The 13,843-nt window shown below is 40.3% G+C and overlaps 1 protein-coding gene across 5 annotated transcripts in view; it reads left to right on the top strand.

Annotated features, from left to right (window-relative positions):
* prkcz (protein kinase C, zeta) overlaps nucleotides 1-13,843 on the top strand; it is a 114,981-nt gene that overhangs the window by 66,674 nt on the left and 34,464 nt on the right. For all 5 annotated transcript variants that reach the window (XR_015117882.1, XR_015117884.1, XR_015117883.1 and 2 more), the window contains 4 exons: nucleotides 7,576-7,707; nucleotides 10,159-10,249; nucleotides 12,678-12,733; nucleotides 13,054-13,248. Coding sequence is in view for 2 of the 5 variants with exons in the window: in XM_086213936.1 (XP_086070062.1) it covers nucleotides 7,576-7,707; nucleotides 10,159-10,249; nucleotides 12,678-12,733; nucleotides 13,054-13,248 (474 nt within the window). In the remaining 3 variants the exon portion in view is untranslated. The remainder of the gene's footprint in view (nucleotides 1-7,575; nucleotides 7,708-10,158; nucleotides 10,250-12,677; nucleotides 12,734-13,053; nucleotides 13,249-13,843) is intronic.

Genomic DNA, 13,843 nt, shown 5'->3' with positions numbered 1-13,843 from the left:
GACTCGGGGGGGTATATATAATACTCTTTGCTGTCTTTTGTAAGACCACTCCAGCCCAGTCCCATTGGATGTTTGACCATTAACACCCATCTCCACCCACAGCTGTGAATAATAGTTCCATTGATTTTGTGTCCTACCGTCTCCTACAGGAAAAACATGTTCCTTTAATGTCTAAATGATTAAAGTTTAATCCTTCAGCCCAAAAAAATGTATTTTGCCATTCAAATATGTGGGCGGCATGGCTCAGGGGTAGGGTGGCCATCCAGCAACCAAAGGGTCGCTGGTTCGATCCTCGACCCCGGCGACCATGTCGAAGTGTCCTTGAGCAAGATACTGAACCCATAATTGCTCCTGATGAGTTGGTTGGCGCCTTGCATGGTAGCCTTCACCATCAGTGAGTGTGTGTGTGTGAATGGGTGAATGAGATGACACTGTAAAGCGCTTTGAGTGCCGCGAAGGTAGAAAAGCGCTATATAAAATTGAGTCCATTTACCATTTACCAAGTAGGTATTGAGCTCACAATGATGCTTTTCAATCCTACAGTACTTCTTGATGACTCCAGAAGTCAGAAAACTGTCCAGAAATGTCAGTCTACAAACTCCACATCCACATCGTGAGGAATAATCCCCATCCTTTTTATCTTGCTGTATGCTCAGTAATCCCCAAACCCTTTGATTTCAACTAAAAACTAAGAGTAAACTTTCCAGTTTGGTGCTGCTATTAATGATTCTGAACAGCGCGGTCATGGTAGCCCCAGAAGTGTTACAGCTTTTTGGTTTTATGCCAAAAAGTATATGGTGTGACCTGCCTTGCACTGCTTTGGTTTTGTAAAAGCTGTCATCTCTCCCTGCACTGAATGATTGTGCTCATAAGCACAAAGAAGGAGCACAAACACACCAGAGGACCACCTAAGGGGCTGTATTCAGCTGCGGGGTTTATTTGTCCTGAAACCAGAATATTTTATTGACACTATGCCACACACACCATAGCGTGAGCGTTTCATTCTGCAATGAGTTTTCATTAAACCTTTCCTCTCAACATTGTCACTTTTTACCAATCCATTCAATCACAATGGAGGGAGGATGGCAAAGATACCACAAAGACAACCAACACATCCTACATGTACGAGTCAATGTGAGATAATACATACGAGAGAATGGTGAGTAACAACAATGGAGCCTTTTGTGGCACCCGTCCCAATTTATTTGAGACATGTTGCTTCCGTCAAAGTCAAACTGAGCTAGTATTTTTTTTCATGAAATAGTAACTTTCAGCTCTTAAACACTTTACGTACTTACACTTTCAGCATTTGAACGCTGTTGTCTATGGCCTATTGTGATTAAAATGTGGGTTTTTAAGATTTGTAAATCACTGCATTCTGCTTTTATACACATCTGACAAAATATTCCAACTTTCTCAGAATTTGGTTTGTACTGTGTGCTGACATTTCTGATGATAAACTGTGTGATAGGAAAAAAAATTCTCACCTGAGAAAAAGTTGCACCTCTAAAGCCAGGCAGCTACATATGCTGGTGTATGGATAGCACACCATTACGTAAGTCATTTGCCGTGATGTCACGATGCATTTTTTTACGCTTTTTGTTTCATTTTCATTTAACAGTTTAGTCCAATCGGTTTTGCGAGACACCGGAGCAGTTTCAGATATTGTTAATAATTTATTTGTACTTTTTTTCCCCAATCCCTGATTTTGCCTCAACCTAACCAAGTGTTGTTGTTTTTTTTTGTTTTTTTTAAACTAACAAGACCTTAAACCACAGCACTCCCAAATCAAACATAAGATATTGGATTTTTTGATAAAAAGAAAAGCAATTTGTATGATTTTAATTGCAGGTGTCACTGTTGTGATTTACAGCTCAAAGTGATGTTTTGCTGACTTCGCCCTGCTCAGGCCAATCTTGGTCTCTGGCATCGATAACACTGATGCAAAACTGCATCTCTTCACAATGGAAGTCTATGAGTCATTTGTTAATATGGCACGTAAGATATCCTTATACAGTAAGTGCCATTTTATTTACATATTCACAATCCCAAGAGATTACATTGCCAAAACACTAGCAAGGACTCCCAGCTGGGCGATTTCATGAAAGAGCGTGGAGTTTAAACTCCAAAAAAGGCTTTACTGGGCTGGACACAGACAAGTAGTCATTTGGGTATCCAAACTGGGACTTCCTCAGAACCCCCAAAAAAAAACTAGGACAGAAAAACAGGCTTTTAGAAAAAAAACAGCGATTGCGTTTTAAAATATGAATGACTTTATTAATTTCACCAAGACAGGTATTTACATTAACAATTTTTTTTTTTTTTTTAATGAAGAGGAGGGGTGGGGGGGTTAAATCAACCACAGAACCACCAGCATCCGCCTGTCTCCCTGGTGGTCTTACAGGGAGAGGTCCTCACAGGAGGACTGGACATCCATGAAAAGACAAAAAGTAACACAGCCTCTCATCAGCTCACATCCTGTCCTGAATATTCAGCGGTGGCAACATTGGTGCAGGGGAAGGTGACTCCAAGGCTGGGTCAGGGTCTCAAGCTCAGTAACTTCCCACAGATTGGACGATCTGAAAATAGAGTGGATCGCCCAACCTTAATGTACAAGAGGGATAACCAAAGGGGATCTTTTGCTATATGAGGGCTGACTCACATCACTTTTAGGACCATCAAAAGCCCAGTTTGCACTTTAAATTGTCTGGATCATAATCTCCTTCAGTTCTTGGAAAAGGCATGTGATCCCCACTTGTTTTATTTTACTGGCTCAAAATCTCTTTTTTGGGGGCACGGTGGTGCAGTGGTCAGCACTGTCGCTTCACAGCAAGAAGGTTCCGGGTTCGAGCCCTGACTCAGGCACGGGATCTTTCTGTGTGGAGTCTGCATGTTCTCCCTGTACCTGTGTGGGTTCTCTCTGGTACTCCAGCTTCCTCCCACAGTCCAAAGACATCAAGAGGGGACGAGGCTGATTGATACTCTAAATTGACTGTAGGTGTGACTGTGAGTGTGAATGGTTGTCTGTCTCTATGTGTTGGCCCTGTGATGGACTGGTGACCTGTCCAGGGTGAACCCTGCCTCTCACCTGAAGGCTGCTGGGATAGGCTCCAGCCCCCCCGCGACCCTTAACAGGATAAGTGGTAGAAAATGAATGGATGGAAAATCTCATTTTCATCACTGCTCAGAGGATATTGTAGTGTGGAGATTTCTGCTTTCTGCCCTCCTGACACATGCACATCTGTTTGATGATGTTGCAGAGAAACTCACATATAAAACCAAATAACTAAGAATCTCAACATGGCTGCCGCCTCGTAATCACACTATCTTGGAAACATTTAGTGGTATAGAGCTTTTAAAAAGTTATCACCACAGTTATGATTTTATTCAAATTCCAAATATTCCTTTTTATGGAAGAAAACTATTCTTTACCTAGTTTGAGTTGTTTTATCTGCCATCTCTTCAGCCAGTGTTCAGATCTCGATCAGTACTAGCTGAACACAGACGCAACCAGTCTGTATTTTATTCTTGGTTTCATGATTAATCAATGACTCTTTTTTTTATATTCAAATCTTGATTTGAATGTGGCAAGATGACATCTCTTTTTACTGTGTTTTTATGATGAAATCACACACGGAGACCCTTCCCCTACCGCTCATAAAACTGCTGTGCTGCTTTAAAAAGCAGCTTTTTTCATCCGATTATTTTTATCAATAAAGTCTCTGCATAAATTACATTACTTTTTCATTCGCAATAAATGGATTTACATTTTGCTGTATGTAAATATATATGTATATGAGAGAGGTTGTGCCAACAATATATACTGTGACAGTATTTGTGTTTTGAATATGGTATATTGATCTAACTAGATATATTCATGTAAAGATTCACAGACTTAGTTATGCTAAATTTGCACACGATCATATGTGCAGTGGAAGCTGGTCCACCCGGAGGCCCAGACTTCTGGGCATCAGCACAGTGATGTAGTGTTCAACAGAGCCAGGCATGCACGGACCTGACAGCGCCTCCTTTCTCAGAATATTAGTCTAGTCAGGTTCCAGGCACTTATATGATCTGGCTGGTGGGCATAAGGGAGGACTGTCAATCGATAAAGCCTTTCTCATCCACTCCCCAGCTGCAGGAGAGCTTCCCCTCAACAAATACAGTTAGAAAAATGAGGCAATCATCATCGGCGATGGTTTCAGTCTGGTGGCTGCTAGATAGATGATGTTCATCATTTCTCTAAATGGAACAATCCTGAATTTTCTGAATGTCGTTTGCCAGTCGGTTGTTGTCTGGGACTCGTCTATAAGCTGAGTCAGTGCAGTTGAAGGTGGTTTTTTCACCATTACCTGCTGAACATCGGTATGTCTGCATTGTCAGTGAAAGCACCCTTAAAGCGTTTAACTCTAAAACAGCGCGTGAAGATCTTCCTTCCAGAGCATTTAGGAGGACAGTGGGATCTTCAACCTGCACATTTACAAGGCTTATAGATCTCCTATAAACTTGTCTCTCACTTCATCACGAGTTGGTTGCAAAATTCAAACATGAAGCTCAGTTTTGAATTGCATGACAATGAAATATACAATGAAATAGTCCCCGGTGGTTTCTGTTGCAAATATTAATGACGACTCTCAGGTTGTGTGTGAGATGTGAAGGGATCAAAGAATTCAAATAAAACCTCAAAAGTTAATAATTAATTTATAAATGCACACCTTAATCTCTATGTTGAGTTAGAGTAGCAAGAGAGACTGATGGCTTTGAAGTCTTGCTGAAGCATTTCCATAGCAACCAAGTACTGAGTGGGACCCTTTGTTCTTTTCACTGTCAGCATACACACCCTGTGAATGAATGTTGTGGATAAGCGCACACACACATCGCATCTTAAGTGTGTAGTCTCCTGTGAGACACTCTTATTGATGTCCAGGGACATTCGGTTTCAAACCTAACAACATTTGAGATTAATATAGCAATGTGACAAGCTAAAGAAACAACCTCAAACACAGAAGCATTTCAAGAACAAACACACTCCAGACCTTATTATGAAACTGGAAATGAGCTTTGAGTCTCAGCTTCACTGTAGCAAAGGGAAGGACGTGGGTCCCACAGAGCACGGTCGCTTCTCATAATCCAAACACTGCGTTTTCAGCCGCCAAGATGGATACAATAATATCAATTAAATTGTCCTTATGATATATTTATGTGATTTGATTCAGGTGTGGTTAGAAGATATCGTTATCGTCATATCGTTCCCATGCGGTAAAAATATTTGGGATTTTTTTTTTTTACTTTTTAAAATGTTTTATAAAATGTTTTTAAAATGTAAATTTTATAACTTGTGGATTTGAAAATAAACCCCCAAAAAAATTTATATATTTTCCTTTTTTGAGCCCCTGACCATCAGCTAATAAGATTCGTATCAACAAAAGTGAATACATGTGATTGACTGCATGAAAAATTCTAGTTTTGTTTTCACACAAATGGCCATATTTAAGTGATCCGATATGCATGGCGTTGTAGCTTTTAGGGCGTGTCCAAGCCTCTCAAATCTGCTCAAAGTTGTTCAGAAATATTCTGGGTTTGTGGTTTGGCATTCGTCTCTAAATTAGTCATTGGTGTTTTTTACGTAATTTGAACGTGACCCGTTACGGAGTCACGTCCCACTGGTTTCAGGACCAACTGCGTCTGCATCATGGCATATTGCTGGTGCGGCGAGTCAGTTTTCTATTTAACTCCTTTGCTCTTGAAGAGTTTTCTCTATCCTCAAAGCTCTTCTTACAATTTATAGATTTGCTGGTTATATGTGCAGCCTTTCTGATTTTAAAGCAAACCATGAAAGAAGTAACAATAGTTTAATGGACGCAGAAGGGCGGGAGGGCAGTATTTAAACCATGCTAATGTGGGTCATCTTCAGACTTGGGGGTGACTTGCTGATGTGACAGTTGTATTGATCGTGGCTGAGTCTGGTCCTTCACCACCACCGGCCTGTTGTGAGACCATCAGTGGACCCACTTCAGTTCACCTACCAGCCTGGCATCAGGTCGGAGGACGCCATCACCTGTAGTAGCATGGAAGCATTCTGAAGATCATGTGTTTTGATTTCTCCAGTACTTTCAACGCGATAGAGCTTTCACAGGACTGTGTATAAGATATAGTTCTGGCTCTGTCTGTGTTTCACCTTCAATACTGCAGACCTCAAATATAACTCACCAGCCTGCTACTTATGCAAGTGCTATGACGATTCTGCAGTCGGCAGCCCCATCACAGATGTCATGACTGGCAGAACAGTGAACCGGACCAGGTCTTTATAGACTGATGCCTGCTTAAGCACCTCCAGATGAATGCAGGGAAAACCAAAATACTGGATTGGTGGATTTTAGCAGGTGCAAACACTCCCTTACACTGGTGAATACCTAGGGAACAGACATTTAGATGGTAACATCGTATCAGTACCTGATGTTTCCCTGAACAACAACCTGGACTGGACCCACAACACACAGGCGCTGTATAGGACAGACATTGCACTTCAAAAATTGAAGTGTTGGAGCTTGTAAGCCATAGCACCTCTGCCATGTCCATGGATGCTGTGAACTGGTTAACATTAAGTATAATAATTGTAAATTGTGTGTAAATTTGATTGGTTTCTTTGTGTTATTAGGATTTGTTTGTGAATAGCACTATATTATACATATATAGGCACTTCAATGGTTTTTATTTACCACCATTCAGAGAGAGCACTGGGGGAAATCATCAGCTCTAGAAACCCAGAATGAAAACCCAGGCTCTTCTTAGGAGTCATGACTATACTGTGACACAAGCACTCCGTACTCAGGGTCAGACAACATCTGTCTCTGAACTCGACCTTCATTTTGATCTCAGCTTAACAACTTTTAAGCTTTGTGACTTCAAATGAACAGAGCACAGGGCTTTAAAGTGGGAAGGACAATAACATTGTCCTCTCTTCAACCCCCGACCCCCACCCCCATGTTCCAAACCCTTGCTCAGACCTCACACTCTTTAGCATCTTGCAGTTATGTAAAACTTCCTGTAAGTTTGTTTCTGCTGTACTACCGGAACAATATTTTGCCATGATCTCTCTCTCTCTCTCACACACACACACACACACACACACACACACACACACACACACACACACACACACACACACACACACACACACACACACACACACGCACAAAATCTGGCTGCCAGAAAATAATACTCCAAATGAATGTTTCTCTCTGTATCTGCAGGATGCATAAACAGTTCTCTAATATGCAAGTCATTCATTTCAAGGCAGTCGATGTGTGTATCTTTTAATTGCTTTTTACCCCCCCCATGCAAATCTTGCAAAACAACTCCTTAATGCATTATGTATCAGTCTTGTATGTGATGTAACCTTAAATGAGTTGTGACAACTACAAAATGAACACATGAATGTTAATGACATCAGTGTGAGTGTAATACGCTAACTATTATGTCCTGTGTGTGTGTGTGTGTGTGTGTGTGTGTGTGTGTGTGTGTGTGTGTGTGTGTGTGTGTGTGTGTGTGTGTTTGTGTGTGTGTGTCTTACAGAAAGCCTACTGTGGCCACTGTAGTGAAAGGATATGGGGGCTGGGCCGGCAGGGCTACAAGTGTATCAACTGCAAACTGCTGGTCCATAAGCGCTGTCACAGACTCATTCCTCAGACCTGCCAAAGGCTTATGGTGAGTATTTCATCATGTACTGAGCAACACACAGACTCATGGCCAACAGTCCTACAGCACTCCAGGAGGAAGCTTACATGTCGTCCATGTAAAAGATAATCACACTCCTACTCAATGTCCTGGGTCCTAGAAGATCTTCCAGGGGGTCCTACCCAAAGCATTTGAACACTAGAAATCTGACACAGTAAAAACACAGTAAAATGCAATGTATCATTTGAATCATTAGAAATATCTTCCCATTAAAGGAAAATATATTCCGAATGTTTATAAAATTTCTGTTTTTGGAATAAATTGTTTGAGTTTGTTGTACAATATGTGATTAGCAAATTGATAATAACATAACTACCAATGTTGTGGGACACAAAAATCTAGAATTTTACCAATTAGCAAAAAAAAAAAATAGAGTTAAAAATTCAGAGTTTGGAAAACAAAAAGCAAAGAACTTTGTATTCACTCTCAAAATCAGTTAAAGGAAACTATCATCAAAAAGATAGTGTCCAACCCCTTTTGTAAGAAGCAAGGAAAAGTTAGCCATGCTAACAACCTTAGCTTGAGTGGATAAAGATCTCAGTTTTTCAGTATATTTACATCCAAACACTCACCTATGATCGCAAGCTTTTGGATCGTGAGTGGAGGAATAAGATTAGAATACGACAACAACTTTTTGGGCAATATGTTTATGTGCCATCATCCTCAGAGCCAGACAGAGTGCAGCTCCTCTGTGTTGCACTGAGAAGCTGTGACCAACAGAGATCAGCTGAAGCTAGTTAGCTTTACACAGTTAATGGGAGTGGATGGGATATGTGGCATTGTTCTGTCAAAACTCATCAAATACACTTTTCTCCAAAACTCAAGAACTAGAGTTGTACAGTGTATTATATTTGCTTAAAATACCAGTTTAAAATAACAAGATGTTGTAATGTTAGAATCGGTGCATAGCCAGAAGTACTTTCCTGACTTACGGGCAGTGATTTGAAACAGCACCTCAAAATTCAACCATCATTTCAAAGTTTTTTTTGAAGAATAGAAGAGAGCCTTTTGCCACTGTTTGATAACCAAAATTGTTCGAGGATGAGGAGGATTACTTCTGGACAAAACAAGATCCTGATCCTGATCTGTTCGAACCGGAATACACAGAAGAAGAACTGCAGACTTTGGAAGATGAGTGGGCAAGACAGAGATATGCTACATAACCCATCGACAACCATTCATTTCGCTAAACTAACTAGCAGTCAACTGGTCTCTGAGGGTCGCAGCTCCTTAATAAACCACAGTGGAGAGAAGGATATCAATTTTCCTGTTTGGTTGTGGGAGGATGGACAATTTACATATTTACCAAAAAGTTAGCTTGTTTCTTTAACCTACTGTTAGCCTTCTGTGTGTTTGCTGTTCTGGTGTCTTAGTTGTTTTATTCTGTATGTTAATTCTCTCTTTTTATTTGAATGAATCACCATGGTGGATCACGAAGACTGTCTGAATGTCAAAAATACCTTCAAATGGAGGTCTGTGGCTTAGAGTAGAGTTATAAAGAAAAAACTGATACCTACCTTGTTACCTACCTTGATTCAGGTAGAGAAAAAAAAATCGAGGTTCAGTTTCTGACTTCTCAGCCGTCCTGTCTAGATTCATCTAATCAAGTGAGGTTTTAATGCAGTGAGATGATGAGATCTTTTTGCTCAAGCATCATTCATTTCAAGACATGCTCAGTGTGCACATTTCTTTTTGCGACTGTCATGTGCTTTTGAGTGGAAGACTGAGTGGATTTTCTGTTGTTGTTTTTTTTTTTAGGAGTCAATTTTGGGTTGGTTTTTAAGATTGTACTAAACTTCAGCCTACCGTTCAGTAACTCTTAGAATTCATAATTGCAGCTAGTAAACTTTTGATTCCTGAAGTTATTGAGGAATAATTTCGCTTCCTCACGATGTACTAAGATTTACAGGGGTCATTGCATTTAAGCACAACCCTCGGAATATTTCCTGTTGTCATTGTTGACTCTCTTCTCTACCATTCTTTAGAAACGAGATACAGGTTCTTTGATTTGCTCCTTGTTATCAGTCCCCACACATCAAGCCTGTGACCAAACAAACACTCAGACTTTGAAGAATTAAAACTAGAAAATCAATACATTCAGGACAGCATTTCCTGTAGTAAGTGGGCTGTTAGTCAGCTTTCAACTCTATACCTGTGCTGGTAGATAGGTAACTTTGAGGCTTGATTAAAAAAAAAAAGAAAAAAAAAAGATTACATGCTTTTACGCAGTCTTTAGAGTCTCAGAGCAACACACTGAATGTTCACCACAGCGAGACATCTTTCTCTTTCTCTCTTTCCTTTTAAAACATGGTGTATCATACACTCTTCCAGCAGTGTAAAGAAATGAGTGGATATTTTGGCGGATACTTGACAGAATGTGCCAGGGACTCTTTAGATAGATTTTTGAATGTCTTTGTTCAGGATCCAGCCATGCCATCACAGGAGCCCCCTTCAGATGCCAAGAGTGAAGAGGTGGATCTGCCACCAGATGACACCGAGGACACAGATGGGAGTAAGACACTACACACTTCGTAATTAGCTGCCGTATTTGCAGTCGGCAAGATAAAAGGCAAAGATGAAAGCAGCCGTAAATTGGTTAACTGTAATGTGTTGTGAAGATAGTCAGAATACCATGACTCAGATATCCATCATGGACAAGATTCATGCAGTACTGTCCAAATGAAACATTCCTCCATTGTTTTGTATTCTTACTTGAAGATCTACTTCAGTTATACGTCAGCTTAGAGGATCCATATGAAGGACTGAGGACCATCGCTGAGGATTTTACCAATTAATATGTAGACACACACACAACCGCCTCTCAGTTGTCAGCGTTCACATGTTTTCTCGTCCAACCCTGCCTGTCCCTACCACTCACCTTGAGACAAGGGAACTCGATGTTCAACGATGCTGTCTTACCTTCGGATTTTAGGATTCTTATGCTCTATTGGTTCTCTATTAAGTTAGAATGCTTTGACCAGATAATGTCAGGAGGCTTCAACAGAGCACTTGTCCATGTTAAATTAAAAAGCGTTTTGTCTCTGACAGGCTCTGATTGTTTGATCCAGACATAGATAGATAAGTATTTCACTCGAGCAGAAGCTCGCTTGAAATCTTGGAGGTGGTGAATTATTACAGAGGACAGCAGTGCATCATGTTTGACAGTATAAATTTCACCCGCCCATTTGCACCATTTACCAAAAACTTTATGAGCATGGGAGGAAAACATAATTGTGTGTCACTCTCCAATTCAATTGTACCTCTCTTATCAAAGTAAAATTTCCACTAGAGAGAAATTAGTCTTGACATGGGTCTATTAAACACATACATCTTCAGATGAACCGTTAGAACTTGTTGTCATGTAAGTGACCAAGCAAAGCCAATTTTGACTTGGATGGGCACTCTAGTCCCACCAGGCTGCACGCAAAGGCAGTGGGAGATGTTCTCAAAGCTGGACAAACTTCAAACTAATCATGGATAAAGGGAAATCAACACCAGTAGCATCTCCGTGAACTGAAAAATAACATCCCAAACCTTTTGAAGTAGCGAAGCAGTGACATCAAAAATGTAAACATACATGAGTTAACACAGCTCCCATGAGTTAATCGTGTTAAATTATAAAATGGCTGTGAACTGATTTATGAAGGGGTGTTTTATAACACTAAGTTTTGTAGTGTGTATTCACTACAATTCCATGTACTTGAAAGCAGAGCTGAACAATATATAAAAATTGCATTGAAACCACAATATGGCCTTGTGCCTCATGATGGACCTCCCTTTCGACAAAGCTTGGATCAATGAAATCAACTTCATGTTTTCTTTCTGGGTGCCTATATACGATCGTTAGCTATGCTCGTTAATCCCATAGACAATCAACTATTGTACTAGCCTAATTCTACTATTTTACATCACTTCAGACAACAACAAATCCCTGAAAACAGTCTGTTGTGAGTCTTTTTTTTTTTCTTTCTCTTGGAACGTAGAAACAAAATTCACCCAAAACTACAGTAACCATATACATTTAGGCTGTATGATGATCTTGATCGCTAATATTCTTTTGCGTCCATTCACAGAGCCTACCCTTAAACACACCACATGGGGAGGCCCCTCGGGGCACCTGGGACCCATCTCGCACTTTGAAATCCTCTAGCACAGAGCAAGACCAAAATCACAGATGATGCGATATTTTCTAGTTCAGATGTGAAAGTACTCCTCTGAAAGATGTATTGTGGTGGTACAGAGATATCCCAGAATGCTAATGTCATTCTGCAGCCTTAAGAAAACATCTTTGCTCAGTTCAAATCCTGGCAAAAATCCCTGCATTAGCATTTCTATGTGTTCTATTAAAATTTGACTCATGACACAAGAGTAGTGAGAGAGAGACAGAGTGATCATTCCCTCCAATATAGAGAATCTTGTCACATTTGCAATATCCGTCAAAATAATTGCAAATATATGTTGTTGTTTTTTTAAATCATTCAGCTTTACTACAAAATGTATATTTGGTGAACATGAACAATGGCTATTGGGGAGAGTTGGATCAATGAACCAGCAGGGGTTCTTGATGTGATTCTAAAAGTCCCCAGTCAAATGAATCCTTTTATTCCAAGGATTTACCGGATACCCTGGTAGCTTCACTCTACATTCTCTCTCATCAGTTACGGTATATAACTCTAAAAACACCACAGCTCTCCGATGAGCATCCACAGAACCGTCTTAAATCCTCTTACAGACAGTGAGCTCATGTGGGGGTCTGTTAGAGGACCCCTGGTATCTCTAAGAACCTCTGTGGATTGACCTAGTTTGAGAGACTGTGGCTTCTCTGTACTCCACCTCCCTCTACTGGCTCAAAAACTAAACATCATGTCGGAGTGTAGATGTAGTGGGGGTCACATTGACACTCTTAACTCAGTGGTGTTGTGTCCTTTGTGTTGTTGCAGTACCGTTCTTGCCACATAACTGTACAGTGGACAAAATGGAAGATGCAGATACAGAGGTAAGTAGGGCTCGGATGAAAGAAAAACTGATGGTACAAATATACGTAAATGGAACTCTCTCATCAGACTCAGGATTTAAGCATGATACGACCGTTTTTGATAAATCAACGCACAACTGTTGAATCTTTCTTATTTTACTTTAAGGAGCATTTTTTTAGCAAAAATTCAGATGTGAAGTTACAGCTTTTCAAGAGTGCGTTGCCTTTCTAGCGTTTGAATTCTGCTGCTAAAAAGCTGTACAAACTCTGATAAACCACCCACATGAACTCTGCAGAGATACATTGATCCACTCATAATATCTTCCTCCCGCCCCATCCAGGATATCAAAGCAGTGGTGGATGGCATTGATGGCATTAAACTGTCTCAGGGCCTTGTTCTGGGTCTTGGTGATTTTGACCTGATCCGTGTGATTGGTCGTGGCAGTTACGCCAAGGTCCTACTGGTTCGGCTAAAGAAGAATGAGCAGGTTTACGCCATGAAGGTGGTAAAGAAGGAGTTGGTTCATGATGATGAGGTGAGACTTTTGACTTGAAGTATAATGATTCCCACTCTCTTTCTTCAAAATCAAAATTAACAGGAATCTTCACAGTGTGATTAATGTCTGAAATTTGAAACACTGAAGCTGAGTTTACCTATTCCTTTGTTTTCATCACCGCAACCTAATGTAAACTCTTCCTTTAGAAGCAGATTTTTTTTACTTGGCACACACACACACACACACACACACACACACACACACACACACACACACACACACACACACATATGTACTGTACATATATACATACATTCACAAACACACACACATATGTATGTATGTATGTATGTATGTATGTATATATATATGTGTGTGTATGTATGTATATATGTAATATGTATATACACACATGTATATTTATGTTTATATGTACTGTATGTGTGTGTGTATTTCTAAGAAAAGGACATATGGAAGGATTTTGTAGGAGATTCAAGTTACAGACATTGGGACTAATTCAAGTCATGAATGAGGCAGATTTGTGTTGGAGCTTCTGAAAAGAATGTAAGAAGAAGGAATCAAACAAAGGAGGAGGAAGAGGAAGTGGGGGGTGGAAATGGCTTAAATGTGATGG

The sequence above is a fragment of the Aulostomus chinensis genome, chromosome 9, assembly GCF_037954235.1.
Source record: "Aulostomus chinensis isolate RoL2024-O1b breed Wild chromosome 9, RoL_Achi_v1.0, whole genome shotgun sequence".
Classification (NCBI taxonomy): Eukaryota; Metazoa; Chordata; class Actinopteri; order Syngnathiformes; family Aulostomidae; genus Aulostomus; species Aulostomus chinensis.
The sequence above is the reverse complement of the archived record's forward strand: the minus strand, read 5'-3'. Positions and strand labels throughout refer to the sequence as shown.